Raw genomic sequence first — 19,016 nt, forward strand, 5'->3', positions numbered from 1 at the left:
GACCTCCTCACTACAGATCAATTGGAATGAAAGTAAATCTAATCTAATCTAATCTAAGGCTGAAGTATGCCATGTGTGATGCAGTTATTTGCTGCATTGTAGCATTTCTGTATGTTATTTAAAGCATAATACTATTTATGTATGTTATTTAAAGCATTAAAATCAACCAAAATTTCTCCAGGTACTCATGGAAGGCATCACAGTGGAATTAAAATAATACTAATAATGTACTGCCTTTTTATGTGAAAGGTATCTTCTCGAAGGACAGCAGACAGAAGGATTAGACACTATGTTTCGTGCTGGAAGTATTTGTGAACTGTGGCAGCCTGGCCTGGAACTTGCAAGTGAGGTGACAGAAGATATAGAAAGAATTGCTCCTGATGGCAGTGTCAGCTCACCTAGTGATGGCCGTTCTCCTGATGACAGTACTGGCAAGAGAAGGGATCTGGTATGTATTTTTCTCGTGAGATGAATCATATAAATCTCTCTTTCATTTCATACAGATGTATTGAGAAACGGAGCTTAGTCATGAAAATTGAGAAATTGCTACAAATCACTATCAAGATTGCTTCACAAATCAGGTTTGTTCTGTTAGTGCAAGAAAGGACTACTGCCTGCTTAAAATACTGTGTATGCATGTGAAGACACTCTTTATTACCCTGGTTGACACAACACAGAAAGTAGGTGAACTGTCAGACTTTTTAACTTTCTTTAAGATGCACAAATCTTAGGTAAGAATTGCCGGTTGCTGTCTGTTATTAGGGTTTGAGGAGTTCCCTTGATGACACTTACTTTGCTGACAATTTAGTGGTAACACGGTGGTTGTAGACATCATCCTGCCGATATACTGAATTTGAGAATAATTTTTTGCTGTATAGCAGAGTGTGCAATTTTGAAACTTCTCAATGCATTATAACTGTGTTGGATGAGGACTTGAATCCAGAATCTCGATATTTTTTGGGCTGTAGTTTTACCAGCTGAATTATTCAGGCATGACTCTTGACCCAGCCTCATAGTTGCAGTGCTACTTTTACCTATCTCCTACTTGCAAGTTTCATAACATATTGAATTTTTTATGTAGGATGTTCATCAACATAAAGCTACATAGCCAAAAGTAGTGAGTCCACCCAGTCCACTTGCATGAACCGCTTTGGCAGATCCTGGTCCTGCCTGCCTTGAGAGTGTCCATGTGGAGATGGTTAACACCCATCGAGAGCAGGACAATGAGGATTAGAGTTAGCAACTGGTGCCTCATTGTAAAGGAAATTTCCTTTCATGTGGGGAACACTGATGGTAGATATCATTGCTGACATGCTGACTTACTCTAATGATTTGGGGAATATTAGTAGCTTATTGAGGAGCAGGGTTGCATGTTGATACATTATGGGGATGCCATCCAATACCTGTAATATTGGGTGGTCATAATTAAACTTTCTCTATTTAACACATTATAATGTGGTAGCTTTAATGTCCACAGTATGGTGTGCATGATTTCCATGTGTCACAGTGCCACTGTCCAGTTCCAATTGTGGCCACCAGGTGCCTTGATCAGTCATTGAGATTCATGGTTTCAAACACTTGACCAGTTGCAGTGCACTTGTTGACATATCAACATGAGCTTGGACAAAAGGAGCAGGGCATTATTGGTGAAGCTCTGTTACCAAAACAACAGTAATGCTGCAGCTCCACTTCGAGAATATCATTGGCTGAAACTATTACAGAAGGGTCCTCTTTCTCCACTTGTTGTGCGTAGCGTGATGAAGTAGTTTGAAACAACTGGAGAACTGGACGTCACTCCAGGAAAAGACCAGTGACCAGTTGCACTACAGGTGGTTGAGGGAATTGCTGTTGCTATGGCAGACAATGCTGCGCACAATTCCTGATCATCAGGCAGTGCTCGTGCTGTGTCGTGACAGCTGAACATCCCATGGTCCACTGTATGGAAGGTGCTTCAAACCAATCTCAAATGGTATCCGTACAAGATCCATATTGTACAGCAGCTTGCACCACAGGACGCATGACGACATGTTGACTTCACTCTCCACTTTCTCACAAGGATTGAAGTTGATGAGGGCTGGACCTGGACCATCCTATCGACAGACTAAGCTCGTTTTCCTCTGACAGTTGAGGTGAACACACAGAATTGCTGAGTGGGGGATCTTCACCTCCAGTCACTGTGCATGAAGTTCTTCTGTAGGGTGAATGTGTCACTGTATGTTGTAGCCTCATGGCTACGGTCATTATTGGCCCTCCTTTTTTGAACAGGTTGGTGCTCAGGGACCAAAGACATGCATTGTGAGTAGCCAGTGTTACTTGCGATATACTTCGCCAGCATATCGTACCCGCCCCACAGGAGAGAAACGCATTGAACTCAACAGTTTTCATGCAAAATGGAGGCCCACCACACATTGCTCGTGAAGTTCACCTGCTTCTCCAAAACACTTGATTGAATTATCAGCTGATCGTTCCAAATGCATGGCTGGTGCATAACTTCTGTCTGCGTAATTCAGAAAAGCTGGTGGTAGAGGCATGGATCCAAATGGCCTGAGTTGTGAAGTGGCAGTCAAAATCAAGACTGTTAAGCTCAGTTGCATGTTGTGCCACAGGGTGGTCCACTTTGCTCTTTGCCATATCATGGTGGATATCTGGTTGATAGTCATACCAATATAAACAGCTGTACAGTGATTTCAGTTGAGCTGCTATATGACACTGCTGCTTTCACAGGCGGCCTGGCCTCTGATGAGTTAGGATAAGTCTGTGACAGACCTGGAAAATGAGGTGATGGGTGGGTGGATTGGGCAGGTCTTGCACTTGGGTCTTCCATAGGGATATGATCCCTGGGTTGGGATTAGGAGTAGCATAGGTATGGACTAGGATACTGTGGAGTTTGGGTGGGCAACAGAACACCACATTAGGATGGGTGGGAAGCATCTTGGGTAGGATGCCTTTCATTTCATTTCATGGCATAATGACAGATAATCAGTCCTGACAAAGGATGTGGTTCAGTTGTTCCTATCTAAGCTGGTGTTGGGTGACAAAGCAGGTGCACCTTTGTAGCTAGCTTTGGGGCTGCTTGGCCATGTGGCAAGGGAAATTTGTTTGCAGACTAGATCTGTGGAATAGTTCTTGACTGTGGAGGCTTTGGTGAGTACTTCAGTATACATGACAAGGGACTTCTTGTCACTGAAGATATGCCATCCCAGGGTGGCCAGGCTGTATGGGAGGGATTTTTTTTTTATTGTGGAAAGGATGTCAACCGTCAAAAAGTAGTGGTTTGTTGGTTCATGGGGCAGTGGTGTGGATGGTCCCATGGACAGGAGGTCACTTTCCAGGATGATGGCATGCAGGGTTGAGGAGGACCAGGTGAAGTGGATCAGAGAGAAGATGTTAAGGCTCTGAATGAGGACAGGATGTCTTGGCCCTGAGTCTAGATCATGGATGTATCGTCAGTGAACCTTAACCAGACAAGGGGTTCAGGGGAAGGTGGGGATCTAGAAAGGTTTCCTTTGGGTACCTCATAAACAAGTTTGCATCGGAGGGTACCATGCGAGTGCCCATGACTGTGCCACAGATTTGTTAGGATAAAGTTTGTTAGATGTATGAAAAATGAGGCGGTGTGTGTTTGGAGCATGTAGTATGTTGGGAGAGGTAGTGTTCTATAGCAGGAAGACCATGGGCATCAGGAATGTTGTTTTATAGGGAAGTGGCATCAACAGTGATGAGTATGGAGCCAGGAGATAAAGGGGTGGCGATGCTGAAGAGTCAGCGAAGGAAGTGGTTGTTATCTTTGAAGTGGGAGGCTAGATTTCAGACAATTTGGGCTGAAATTCTTTCAGTGGGAGCACAATAACCAGCTATGTAGGGTGTCCAGGATTGTTGGATTTGTGGAGTTTTGGGAGCATGGAGATGGTGGGTGTGCAGGGATTCATAGGGGTGAGGAGGGAAATGGATTCAGGGGAGAGGCTTTCTGAAGGGGCTAAGGCTATAAGCAGGAGCTGGAGGTTATGTTGGACTTCTGAAATGGGATCACTCTGGCAGAGTTTATAGGTGGGGCAGTCAGACGGTTTTCAGAGGTCTTTTGCCATGTAATACCGCGGTTCGTAATGACAGTGATGGAACCATTGTCTGCAGATAGGATGATTAGGTGAGGATCTAATTTGATGCTGTGAACGGCTATCCATTTTCCTGCTGAAAGATTGGTGTTCTTAGGAAGGGACCTGGGATGGCGAGGGCAAGTTGGAGGTAAGAATTTCCTGAAAGGTGACCAGGGAGTAGTTAGATGGGAGTAGGGAGGGGCAGAGGATCACAGAGTGAACTGGGAGAGGCATGGTTCAGTGTTGTGATTAGTATGGCTTTGGTTGGAGGGATTGGTGCCAAAGAAGTGCTTCCATTGCAGGAATCAGGAGAGGGAGAGCATGTCTTTGATTAGTGAAAGTGGGGCCTTTGGATAGGACTGAAACTACTGGGAGCTGAGGATGTAATGGGAAGAATCACTATTTTGATCACAGGAGCGAATGTTGGAGGCTGCCTTAATATGGGAAGTGCTGTGAGTGGTACAAGTGAGGATGTCCAGTGAAATTTCACGCCCCCTAGAAACTGCTTGCAAAGTCATGGCACAAGATGACTCATTTGAATTGAGAGTGGAGAACATACACTGACATAAATTCAAGATTTGACAAGTATAACTGAAACAGAAGAGAAAAAAGTCTACGGACAACTAATGACTACATAATGATGCTCGTGACAGGGTAGAATGGCACTATTTGCATGGAAAATGTGAAAAATGCTCCAACTTTGGAGTTACAAGCATGTCAAAGAAATTGATTCCAGAACACAAGACAAAATTCACAAGTAAAGAGTAAACAGAACCAGTACTGGAACATCAGACCACAGGAAAGGAGCAGGTGTGACAAGTTGTTGATGAATAAACCAAATGATTTCTGGCAGCAGTGTAAGTGCAACATCTAAGAACAAAAGGGCATGTTTAGAATTTCCCTCTCAATGGATATAAAATTATTGATCATGATGAAAGAAGACTGCTTCAGCTACCCCAATTTTACATTTTTGTGCAGTCCTGACTTAATGAACCCAATTGAGGAAAGTGCAGAGTCAAAATAGAAACCCCAAAATATGGGCAAAAACACATGTAATTGGCATATATGATTAAAAATTGGAATCATCTCCATAAAATCTGTCTAAGCGAAGGAAATTAAATGTACAAAACAATGTTTATACAATAATTTGTGGTAATGAATTTCATCAGTTATTAAAAGATCACAGATGTGCAATACCAATTAAAAACTCATAAAAAAATTGAAATTGGTATCTGGGTACAAGGTAATTGAGCTATTTTCTGAAATGCTATGACCAAAAATTATACATTCTAAACATTTGTTTTCGTGAGATCATCTTTTGTGTTCAGCCAGAAGAAAGCAAACATTGATGAATATGTTGAATTAAACCAAAAACATTGCAGCAACTAAGTGTTTAAACCGTAAGCATAAATGCAGATATCTGCTTAATGAAAAACCTTGTTACCATTTCTGTTATTGTTAAATGCTTTTCTGAAGAGCCACACTTCATATGGTCACTGCTGTTAAAGTGTTATTTTAGGCTTGATGAGAGAAACAGAGACTTGAAAAAATGAGTTTACTCCCCCAATTGACGTTACAAGCTTATTAGAAGTCAGCTTGGTGAATTTCTGTATGCTGTGTGGAATGTGAATTTGAAAGAAAGCTCAGGTGCTACACCTTTACATCATCCCCTCTATCACTACTGCCAATCTTTATGATGTACAATGTGTTATGTGTGTGTTGCAAAATCTACGGGGTATTCAAAAAGTCTCTCTGCAGTGCCACATGATTGTTAGCCGTGCATGCCGTATGCCGCAGTGAATATACCAAAATGAAACTCAGTGAAATATAAGTTATTAATTTATTGAATATTCATTTTTACTTACAAATTTTCACATTAAACGTTGAAAGTGTCCTCCCTGTTGTTGAATACACAATTCAATTCATCTAATCATGTTTCCAAACACAAGGTGTAACATTTCTTCTGTAACAGAAGCAGTGGAAGTGGATATTGCAGTTTTCAATTCATCGATCGATTCTGAATGGTTTGTATAGACAGTTGCTTTCGCTGCACCCCAGAAGAAAAAGTCAGGTGTTGTTAGGTCAGGCGATCGTGGAGGCCAAAGTCCCTGTGAAATTATGCGATCACCAAAAACATCAGCAAGCAGTGACATTGAAACGCACCATCTTGTTGAAAATAATCATTCAGTATTTCACTTAACACAAGTTCTCCTTTGAATGGGTACAGAATATCACTGCAATATCATTGTGCGTTTATCACTTTTCGTTGAAAAATATGGGACCCACAATCCGATGTCTAGAAATTGCAATCCAAACTCCTATTTTCACAGAATGTAGTGGTCCCTTATGAATACACAATGGATTTACAGTACTCCACATATGAGAATTTTGTGAGTTCATGACCCAGGTAAATGAAACCTCGACTCATCAGTGAAAAACGTTTCATTAAGAATATCCCTTCCATTTTGTTGAACGAAATTTTTGAACCATTGACAATAATGCAGTCTCTTGCCATGATCAGTATTGTTCAGTTCTTGCAAGACTGTCACTTTGTGTGGGAAAAGTTCTAATTTTTTCCTTACAGTTGTGTGGGCCGTTCGGACACTAACATCAATTTCCTGGGCGAGTTTTCTTACTGACTTGTTTGGACTCACGGACATTTTATCGGAAATATAGATAGTTTATCCTCAGATAAAACGCTAGGATGACCACTCCTCGGTGCATCTGTCACTGAACCCGTACTTCGAAATTTATTAATCTAATCTTGCACAGTATCGTGATCTGCCAGTGTTGTCTCTGGGAAAACTGAATTAAATGATTGACGAACTGAAACTGTGTATTTACTGCCAGCTTGGAACACTTATTTGACTAAAAACACACATTCTTCAATGGTTAGCATTTTGACAGTGACAAAAACGAAACAAATGAACAAAGAACTAAATTTAAACATTCACGTCAACATGTACTGGCACACACCAACGATACTACTGAGATAAACAAAACGGTGGAATGTTGGGAGAGTCCTTTTGAAGGGAAGTAACCCAGGGAGGCGAACAATCATACGGCACTGCGGAGAGACTTTTTGAACACCCCGTTTATGAGTGTAGTGTATGTATTTCTTACAATTGTATTGTATCAGATTTGAATGCAGAAGTCTTTAAAGTACATTTTCACAAAACCCTTCTTCTGTTTCCCTGTGATATCTCTGTCGTAGCACATCATCTGCATGAAAAGTATATTTTCAGCACTTCAAAAAATGTTTTCATTCCTACTTGCATTCCCGTCATTGAAGGGCCACCTCATGTCTCCACACATCCAGTAGGTGAGCTCATTTTACGTGCGTATTCTTCAAGACTCAGTGTTTGAATTTAAAAGGTTGACAGTTGTTATTGTTGCTGAATAGAGTACATCAGAAATACATGTAAAAAGATGAGACTGAGTTGTAAGTGGCACAAAAAAAGGTGATGGCTGGTCTCCTTTATCACGTGTTGGCTCAGTCCAGACTGCTTTGTTTTGACTGTCTTATTTTTTTGTTACCGCTACAACCTAGCAGTAGTTGTATCATAATTGCGCAGTGAAGCTAAATGTGGCAAATTGTGTTGGCAGCACTAATCAGGATTACGTCAGCATTTTCTCTCACGTCTCCCCTCTCCGTGATGGCCTAAAATATCCCATTAACTCTGCCACCACCTGTAGTGTCACCATCTGTCTTTTGTGCCATATATAGCTCGTTCAGTCACATCAAATGTCAATGGGAAGAAAACGGGATTAAGTTAAGCAAGATGTTGAGAAAGAACTTAGAACCAAGGTAAATCTTACTAGGAAGAAATGTAAAATTGGGGATTTTTTAGCATTGATCTTATGGGTTTTTCACAGGGGCTATGAATTTATAGTGTTGAATCACGAAAAGTGTAAAATTGGAGGACGTAAAATCAATGTTCCACTGTATTCATTTATGAACCAGTTAGTATCACGGCATTAGAGGCAATCTTCTGGGAAACATCTGCATTTAAAAAAGAGCAAAATATATAAAAGACCTCGCTTTGACTAAAATATACTTGATCTACAACTATGCTTTTGCTGTTTTTTCTCGGAGTTCAGGGCTTTATTGTGAAAAACTTACAAAAAAATTATGATACATAGTATTGCCCATCGCTGGCCACCACATTTGTCTTCTTTCAGATAGCATACAAATCCCGTGGCGAAGGAACTGGGTGTCTTTTGTGGGGATCCATGAATCGATAAAATTTTGCACTTGTTCATATGATTGGATGTGCTGGTCAGCCAGACTGTATACCACTGATTGAGAAAGGTGGTAGTCAGAGAGAGAAACATATGGAGAATACAGCGGGAGGGATAGCACTTCTCATTTCAACGTTTCCATGTATATTTTGACGAGTTTTGCGACATGGGGTCAAGCACTGACCTGCTGCAAAATTACCTTTATGTGTCTATCGCTGTATTGTGGCCATTTGTGTTTCAGTGCTGGGCTCGAATGCATCAATTGCTTTCGATAAAGATGTCTGGTGACTATCTTCATCTGTTTCAGTAGCTACGAAAACGTTCTGTCTTCCACCATCATGCTGGTCTTCAACATCAAAATCACTGTTCTTAATGCATTGAAAACGTTCTATGTACGTTCTTCCACTAACAGTTCGCTCACCATTGATCTTCCCCAGCATTTTAAGAGCCACAGTTGCAGATTTCATGTTACAGAAGAAAATTATAACTTCCTGCAAATGGCGAGAAATGGGTACGTAAGTTGACGTACTTAATCGAGAATGACCTTATGATGCAATTACAAATCGACTAATATTTTTATGGCATTATGTTTACAGATGCCTAAGCTTTTTGTATTACACCTATGACCAACCACCTGAACCCCACTTGCCGCTACTGTCATCTATTGCAAAATGGCAGAAGCAAAGTTGTAGCCCTAATAGTTGAACATTACATGAAACTACGTGGGAAAATTATGTAATCGCATTTATATCATAACTTACTTCAAGCAATAACCAATAGTCCACCCAACATTCTCTGTCCAATTCTAATAAAAATGTTCAGCAATCAAGAGGTTGGTAGTCACGTTAAATACGACAAAATGCAGGGAACATCATTCTTATAAATTAAGGAAAAAGTGGTGAACCAGATGGATGTAAAAATACGAAACAAATGATATGTGTAAGTGATGAAAACCTACGTTAACCTGGTGAGGGAGAATAAACTCAAAATCAGAGCCTGCATGTATGACAGATAATGAAGGTCAACCTAAATAGAATGCTGCTTACAAAATAGAGATTGTGCTGACATGAGGCATGCAACGACCACCAAGAAAGCAACTGAGTTGAACAGGGGCCTGTAGGGGTAAGAAAAATGAGTGCATGTACTTAAGAACATACACAACACGAGGCAAAGCAGGAATGTGGTAGAGAAAGTTGGGTAGCACCTTTACAAGTGATTTTACAAGTGAAAGGTAGATGAACCTAAGGTACAATCGCCTGACTTTATTTATTTATTTATTTACACATCTAGTTCAATAGGACCAAATTGAGGACAAATCTCCAAGATCGTGGAAAGTGTCGGTACATTAAATTACAACATAAAAGTAATAACAGATAAAATAAAATGTTATGAACCCAAAAAGAGACCAGCCATAAGCTTATGTAAATGCAATCAACAATATAACACAGAGATCAGCTTAATTTTTCAAGAACTCCTCGACAGAATAGAAAGAGTGACCCATGAGGAAACTTTTCAGCTCTGATTTGAAAGCGCGTGGATTACTGCTAAGATCTTCGAATTCTTGTGGTAGCTTATTGAAAATGGATGCAGCGATATACTATACACCTTTCTGCACAAGAGTCAAGGAAGTGCGATCCATATTCAGATTTGATTTCTGCCTAGTATTAACTGAGTGAAAGCTTCTAATTCTTGAGAATAAGCTAATACTATTAACAAGAAATGACAGTAAAGAACATATACAGTATATTGAGAGGCCAATGTGAACAGGGGTCGACAAGAGGTTCGCGAACTTATACCATTTACTGCCCGGACTGCCCGTTTCTGAGCCAAAAATATCCTTTTATAATGGGAGAAGTTAACCCAAAATATAATACCATATGACATAAAGAAATGAAAATAAGCAAAGTAGACTACTTTTCATGTCAAACGATCACTTGCTTCAGAAACCGTTCGAATAGTAAAAATGGCAGCATTAAGTCTTTGAACCGGATCCTGAATGTGGACTTCCTGCAGCAGTTTGCTATCTATCTGAACACCTAGAAATTTGAACTGTTTAGTTTCACGAATCATATACCCATTCTGTGAAATTAAAATGTCAGGTTTTGTTGCATTATGTGTTAAAAACTGCAATAGCTGAGTCTTACTACGATTTAGCATTAATTTATTTCCTACAAGCGATGAAATTATGAGCTGCACTATTTGAAACAATGCCAATGTTGCACACAACATACTGCACTACCAAGCTAGTGTCATCAGCAAACAGAAATATTTTAGAATCTCCTGTAATACTAGAGAGAATATCATTTATACAAATGAGGAATAGGAGTGGCCCAAGCACTGATCCTGCCCCCCCCCCCCCCCCCCCTCCATTTGATCGTGCCCCACTCAGACCCCACATCATAGCCATTCTCAACACTGTGAACAGCTTTTGCTGTCTGTTGTTGAAGTAAGAGGTGAACCAATTGTGAGTTATACCCGTATTCCATGTATTCCATAATGGTCCAACTTCTGGAGAAATATTTTGTGATCAACACAATCAAATGCCTTAGTTAAATAAAAAAAGATGCCTAGCATTCGAAACCTTTTGTTTGATCCATCCAGTACCTCACAGAGAATATAACATTTTATGTTGTTAAACCACTTCTAAAACTGAACTGTATATATGACAGCAAATTATGTTAAATAAAAAGATCAATGATTCTTACATACACAGCCTATCAATAACTTTAGCAAACAGTGATTGCATAGAAATAGGCCTAAAATCGTCTACATTATCTGTTTCTCCCTTTTCATAAAACGGCTTTACTATTGAATACTTTAATCGTTCAGGAAACTGACCATTCTTAAAGGGAAAATTACAAATATGCCTATGTAGAGGGCTAACATGTGCAGCACAGTATTTTAATTTTCTGCTAAGCACTCCATCATATCCATGAGAGTCCTTAGTCTTCAGTGATTTAATTATTGACTCAATCTCCCTCTTGTCAGTATCACAGTGGAGTATTTCAGACATCTATTTCAAAAAGATATTTTCCAAGAGAGTTATAGGATTCCCTCTAGAAACTAAGTTTTTATTTAATTCACCAGAAATGCTCAGAAAATGAGTGTTAAATACTGTACATCTATCTCACGTATCAGTAACAGAAATATTTTTACTACGAACTGACTTTATATCATCAACCTTGTGTTGCTGACCAGACACTTCCTTCACAACTGACCATATGGTTTTACTTTTATCCTGTGAATTAGCTGTTCTATTTGTGTACCACATAATCTTTGCCCTCCTAATAACATTTTTAAGCACCTTACAATACTATTTGTAATGTATTTGAAATGTATTTGTAATGTGGCCTGATTGTAACCACTTCCACCATTTTGATATAATTCCTACTTTGTTTTACGTGATATCCTTATCCCACTAACCAGCCACCCATTCTGCCTTTTATGCTAGGACCCTGTTTACAATGTTCTAATGGAAAGCAACTTTCAAAGTGTATGAGAAATGTGGTAAGGAAAGCGATATATTTGTCATCTATGGTATCAGCAATATAAACTTCCTGCCACTCTTGTTCCTTAATGACGTTTAAAAAAACTCTCTATTGCCATTGGATTAGCTTTTCTACGTAGTTTGTAATTATATATAACATTTGTTTGAGTACAAAAACCTTTTAGTATCAAAATTTATGCATCATGGTCTGAAAGGCAATTCATGCTCTTACTAACAGAATGCCCATATAGCAATGAAGAATGAATAAAAATATTGTCTGTGGCTGTGCTACTGTTCACCTGGTTGGAAAAAACACAGTTTGCATCAGGTCATATGAATTTAGGAGATCTTCCAACATCCTTTTTCTTACACAATTGCATACAACATTAGTACTAAAGTCACCACATATAACTAGTTTTTAGTACTTCCTATGAAGTGAACCAAGAACTCCCTCTAGCTTGAGCAGAAATGCTCTGAAGTCAGAGTTACGGGACCTATAAACTTCAACAATTAGAAGTTTAGTTGTGCTAAATTCAACTGCCCCTGCACAACGCCAAAATACCTGTTCAGTGTAATGCCGTGATATGTCTTTGGGCTCAAATGGAATACTGTTTTTTACATACATGGCCACTCCCCCACTCCGCAAATGGAATACTGATTTTTACGCCCGCATCTCGTGGTCGTGCGGTAGCGTTCTCGCTTCCCACGCCCGGGTTCCCGGGTTCGATTCCCGGTGGGGTCAGGAATTTTCTCTGCCTCGTGATGGCTGGGTGTTGTGTGCTGTCCTTAGGTTAGTTAGGTTTAAGTAGTTCTAAGTTCTAGGGGACTGATGACCATAGATGTTAAGTCCCATAGTGCTCAGAGCCATTTTTTTGACTGATTTTTACATACATGGCCACTCCCCCATTTTGCAAAGAACTCCTTGTAAAACAGCCAGCTAATCTGTATCCTGGTATAGGAAGCCTCTGAACTGTCAAACTAAAAAATGGTGCTCCAGTATACCAATAATCTATGAGCAGTTCACTAACTTTATCTCTAATACCTCTTATATTTTGATGAAATACGCTAACTCCTTCACTTCTTGGAGGCTGGACCTCCTCTGAAGGTGATTCCTTTGTTAGAGGGACTTCCTTTAAGCAGCGATACCTGTCAGCTGACTTCAGTCTAAACAAGGTGCAGCTCTAACACCAACTACAACAGGAATTTTCCATGAGTGATCCCACCACTGCCCACTACACTGTCACCTATAAGCTTTGCCTCCCCTTCCCATACCTATTGACGAGCAGGTCATGCCTAGTGAAAGCAGTTCTATTGATAAACTCACCTTGCACCGCTGCTATGTGAGCCATGTCCTTCGTCATCAGTGCCTTCTCCAGCCCCAAGTTAACATGCCTAACAGCAGCATTAAGATGAGACCAATCATGACACTGAAACAGTTGCACAAAGTGCGCATTAGTGCCTCAGTTTGGGTAGCTATCTTTACCGAGTCACCACCTACATCATCTCTATCAAGACTATTCCCTGCTCCGCCCACAATCACTACTACCTGATCCTCTTTTGTAAAATTCCTACGTAACTCTCTTCTATTAACAGTCATCTGAGCCAACCCTGCACTAGGCTTCACAATACTGGCAATCTGGTACTCGCTCCCTCACTTCCTGCAACTGCTGGCTCACACCTCTGCCATGCGGACTACCTAGCAGCAGGACCTTCTTCTTTCTGTTAGAATTTGCAACTGACCTTATGCTCCCTAACTGCTAAGGACTGCTGCATGTTTCCTACACCTACACCTACACCTACAGCTACAAGAGACTCCTATCCACTCAATTCTGACAGTGGTCAAATGTATTGGTTGTACGCAAAGTACAACTGTCTGACTATCTCCTCCTCCTAGCTGCCTACTTACCAACTGCCAGTTCCCACTCCCCAGCACCCATCGCACTTCTCAACCTACCTAGTTCCTCCTCTGCATCTTGTAATTGCACCTGAAGGGTGCAGATCTTGCTCTCCTGCTCCTCTGTCAACTTATTCATGCTACAAATTCTGCATTTCCAGGAGAGGATCTCTCTAGAATACCCACTGAATTCCCCCCAATGAAAATACTTTGAAAAAATCTCACACTGTAACCCACTACTCACAAACCTACGACAAAGCCCACACTTCTCACTCATGGTGAAATTTTAACAGAAACTGAAAAACCTAAATGTCTATGTTACCTAAGTTCAGTTACAACAGTAGAACTATTTAAAGAACTAACAATAGTAATCATGAGTTTCACTCTCTACCAAGAAAGCAACTACTTTTGTCAATGCTACTAAACCACAGCTATCACCTATACCACAAAAAGTTCACACAATTTCTTATCTGAAACCAAAATTTCAAGTGACCACTGGAACACTCGGTGAAATTAAACACCGTGAATGAAAGTTTTACTGTAATATTTCACTACAAACAAAAAGAAACATCAGCTGGAAACTACCATACTAAATTTAATAAATGATTTCAACAGACAAACAATGCTAAAAAACATGGTGGGCAAAAATATCCAAAAATTTATTAATCATTATTTTGCCAGAAACAGCACAAGACACCATTGAAAACTACTAAATTTAGTAACTGAATAACAGTGCTCAAAGCTCACACTGATATATAAACACACTGAAATATTTGTATGAAACTAGTTAGTTCATAAATAAATATTTATCATAGATGTGAAGCTGTCTTTTTCATTTTGATACAATCCTACAGCTGTGGATGCCCAATATACAAAATTTTCAGGAACTGACTGCCTTGTGAGGCAAAATGGGATTTTCAAAATTTCTAAATTTCAAGTAAGTACTAATATCTGTTAGCTAATATTCAACAAAATTTACATCCCAATCTATATTAAGAATATGTTTAGTGCACTTCAGGATAAAGCTGTCCATTATTTATGTTGCGTGATGTTTTCTGGCACCCTATTCATGCGATTATAAGACGAGGGCTTTTCCCAAATTCATCATTAAAAAAATATGGGGTCCTCCTATATTCACGGAGTAAACTGTTGCTACTGAGGTCAGCATTTTATGTTGTTGAGTATAGTATACAGGGTTAGTCTTACATTTAGAGAAGCAATTTTGGCTATTGTGGTCACATGCTTAGTTATTTTGATGAATTTGGAAGGGCAGAGCTCAACAAACGATACTCACGGTTCCTGATGTACCAAAGTGCTTGATACAGTATTGATGTTATTCAAACCATCATGTGACAGTGACTTGCACGGCCCTGGTGCAACAGATATGAGAGAGACTATGAAGTAGCCACTCTCACTATCTATTGATCTGATTAAAATTTGACAATCTTATGAAATACAGAAGGGAATAGCATTAAATTCTATCATTTTACAAACTTTTTCTGTATTTGAACAGATTTGCAATAAACATTCTCATCCATGTATGGATATCGCGTACAAACATTAATGCCCATTTCTAAGTAAGGGTAACATTCAAAAATGGAAATGTTGCCCTTCAAAAAGCATTAGTTGATTCAGACCCCAGACCAATATTTTATTTGGTTCTGAGAGGCTAAAATGATATACTAAGTGTACTGTATATGGAAAAATTCGGTCACTGTCCACATATTAGAATGCCAGGTAAACATTACCAGTTTTTAATCAGCTTTAGAACACGCTTGTGGCATTCAGTTGAAACTAAAAGGAAACTTAATCCAGAGTGAAGTGACTAACAAAGGAAATAAATCATATTAAACTGATTGTAACTGTTGTTACGAGAAGAAACTACAGTGGCAAAATATATCATGGAGATACAGTGGCGGATACAGATGGGAGGCATGCCGCCCATGCCAGTCAGCCTGCATGCTATTCGTTCGTTTCTTTCGTCAGTTGACTCAACTGAATTGTGTTATTGAGTAGTTGTACTTTCCTATGTAGCATGTGCGTCCGCGTCATCGTACAAAGACATGGCTGAGGTCGACAGCGATGGAGGATCGACTTTATGGCTTAGCTCTGTTGAACGCTCATCCTGACGTCAATTGTCCTATTGACAATGTAATTGACCAATTTGCCAGGAAGAATAGGTGCATAGAATTTACCATTTAAGGAGGTGAACCACAATTGTAACTTTTTTATATCGTAAGATGCCATTGTCTTGTACATGTGTACAATTAGTTTAAATAAAACTTTCTTGAACTTGGTATGTGACCTGAATATTTTTTATTATGGTAAAAGTAAAGATAGCGCAAGATATCTTTAGTGCCCCCTCCTTGAGGTTTTCCTTTATCTGCCACTGTGGGGGTAGTACAAAACAGATATCATCTAGATTGCGGGACAAGTGAAAGTTCAAGAATGGAACTGAATAATAATTTTGATCTTTTATTTATGTAATACTTAGTGTTGATACATGTGATCTGCACACTAGAAAATATTACAGCCTGTTTTTCACAGTTGCTCAAGTTCAGCACTACAGAAGGGTTGGAAAGTGTACAGTGACATGAGCTTGGCTGAGAGCCTAGGACGATTGTGGGGATGGGGGTGGCAAGCAATGAGCAAATTTTGTCACATTGCCAACCATGTGAATCTATACTGCATACTAGGGCTTTTTATGAAAATCCGCCACATTTAAATTACAGTTAGCCTGAATCCATTTGTAGTCGGAATCGAACTGACTTTAAAATTGGACAAATATCAGTAATATTAGCCATTTCTGCAGGAGAGGGTAAAAGTCTAGATAGATACCAGTAGCATACTTGCATATTTATTGCTGCAATGTTGTCATTGCTTGCTGTGACATATGATGGGGATGAAAGGGGTGTTTGAGTTAGTTCTACACAGCCAATGAGAGAGCATCGGGAAGGTGCTATGTTTGGAAGAGACATTGTAACTTTCTCTTATAATTATTGAAGCGAAATCCAGTATATATTCAGATAAATACAGTTGCTCAGAAATAGTAACATATTCGGAAGAAATGGCAAAATATTTGTGACAATGAAGATATAAATTTCACAGCTGTGCTATTAGGATGATGATGATGATGGTGGTGGTAGTGGTGATTAAAAATTTTGATATCACAGACTACAGGGTTAGTAAGCAAAAAAGATAGAAAGGACAATGGTCCAAAAATTAATGTAAACCATTTCTTTTTGTTTATTTTATTTCTCCTAGACAGTCAATAAATGGTATAATTGTAGGGTAGGTACAATGTTAACGTTGTGGCAGATACTTTAAGTTAGTAAAAATTTTGTAATTTTGATTAGTTAGGATATGTTAAAAATAAATTTCTCTTGAGGAACCTCTTTAAAAAAAGTGAGGGGGTAAGGGGGGGGGGGGCGTCTAATACTTGGGTAAAACAGTATTAGAAGCGTAAATAAAATGATGAGGCTCTGTGTTCCTGGGCATCAAGAAGGATAATAAACGTAAGTGGCACCAGCATGTAGATGAGTCAACCAAAAAGTACAGTACTTTCTGCAAATCTCAGGAATGTCTCTCCTTGTGTTGATCAGTGGGGAGGGATTGCTGGAATATGTTGCATACTTTCACCCAGTATTGTCCTATAGCGTAATCTTCTGGAGCATTGCAGACAGGGTTAAGAAAGTGTTTTATGTACAAAACAAGAAATTGGTTCTCTCTACCAATTCAAAGGAAAATTAAAAACATAAAAATTCAGGAGTTAAAAAGTTCTGTTAGCTACGTACCAAGTAGTAGAGTTTGTTGTAAAACTGCATGATTAGTAGTAATGTACTGTAAGTAGGACATGGCACTTATCAATGTAGGTACATATTTTCTTTGAAAAATACCACTGTACTCAAGTAAATAATAAGCTACTACTGGACAGCAGCTGTGTAGTACAAATGAGGAGGCAGCAGATTTTGTTGAAGAAGCAACCTCCTTTCTGATTTACTTGATAAAATGTAAATGACTTGAGTGTTACTGTTTGTGTTGACTCCTTTTACTTGTGGATGGGATCTGTGGAACATGACAAATGAGAACCTAATGATCAGTTAGGTTGTGAAGTCTAAATGCTGACAATTTATTAAGAAAATATAGAAAGGCTTGAGATGGTGTGATTTTGGAAACACTATAAATTGTTCTAAAATATACACTGTGATGGGGGATACAATTAAGAGGATTTTCTGCAAAAGTTAAGAAGTGCCCAATTACAAATGTAATGTGGAAATGAGGTACTGAGAGCAGTCTACATACTGGAAAAACATTTTTAAAAGTGCCTGCTAACCCATCAGATTTCAGCCTTTCACTATAAGAGAACTATAATTGAGAGAGAGAGAGGGAGAGAGTCCAACAGCTAGTAATTTCCGTTTTTCATGTGAGAGCTAGATTTTCCATTGTCTGCTCAAACAAGTACAAAAGAAATCCTCATTCAAACACATTTTAGAGGCAGGAGATTTTCACAGCTCGTACACAAGGAACCAAGAAAGGAGCGCGTTGTTGTTGTGTTGTCTTTTGTCCTTCATTGGAAAAGCTGTGAGGTATGAAGCGTGTCTCTTTTTTGTCTGGATTCTTCTTAGCCAGTCCCAGTGCCAGTTCAGAAGATATCATTACATCACTGATAATCTGACCTTGCTGGAGATGGGTGTACAGCAGATTTCCCTACATAGATTATTTCAAGAAAGTGGGCTCCACAAGAAAGCTTATGGAGTTCCAACCTCTTCCCCACTGCCATTAATATTGTTACATTCACAATAAGGGAGGCAGTACAGTGCTCCTTGTGTGTGAATTACACTAAGGTGACAAAAGTCATGGGAGAGTGATATGCACATATAAAGATAGAGGTAGTATATGTACACAAGATATAAAAGGGCACTGTATTGGCGGAACTGTCATTTGTACTCAGGTGATTCATGCGGAAAGGTTTCCGACATGATTGTTGCCGCACGACGGGAATTAACAGACTTTGAATGCAAAATGGTAGTTGGAGCTCAACACATATGATATTCCATTTCCGAATTTTTTTGGAAATTCAGTATTCTGAGGTCCACAGTTTCAAGAGTGTGCCAAGAATACAAAATTTCAGGTGGTCAACTGAGACAGAGACTGTGCCATCACTTAACGACCAAGAGCAGGGATATTTGTGTAGAGTTGTCAGTGCGACAGACAAGCAGTACTACATGAAATAACCACAGATTCAATGTGAGATGTATGACAAAGTTAGGACAGTGGAATGTTTTTACGTAACACCTCC

The 19,016-nt window shown here is 39.4% G+C and overlaps 1 protein-coding gene across 3 annotated transcripts in view; it reads left to right on the top strand.

The window, feature by feature from the left end:
- The window catches only part of LOC124622447 (UHRF1-binding protein 1-like), a 442,870-nt gene that overhangs the window by 254,182 nt on the left and 169,672 nt on the right, over window positions 1-19,016 (top strand). For all 3 annotated transcript variants that reach the window (XM_047148146.1, XM_047148147.1, XM_047148148.1), the window contains exon 14: window positions 250-448. In XM_047148146.1, the coding sequence (XP_047004102.1) occupies window positions 250-448 (199 nt within the window). The remainder of the gene's footprint in view (window positions 1-249; window positions 449-19,016) is intronic.

This window comes from Schistocerca americana, chromosome 7, assembly GCF_021461395.2.
Source record: "Schistocerca americana isolate TAMUIC-IGC-003095 chromosome 7, iqSchAmer2.1, whole genome shotgun sequence".
Taxonomy (NCBI): Eukaryota; Metazoa; Arthropoda; class Insecta; order Orthoptera; family Acrididae; genus Schistocerca; species Schistocerca americana.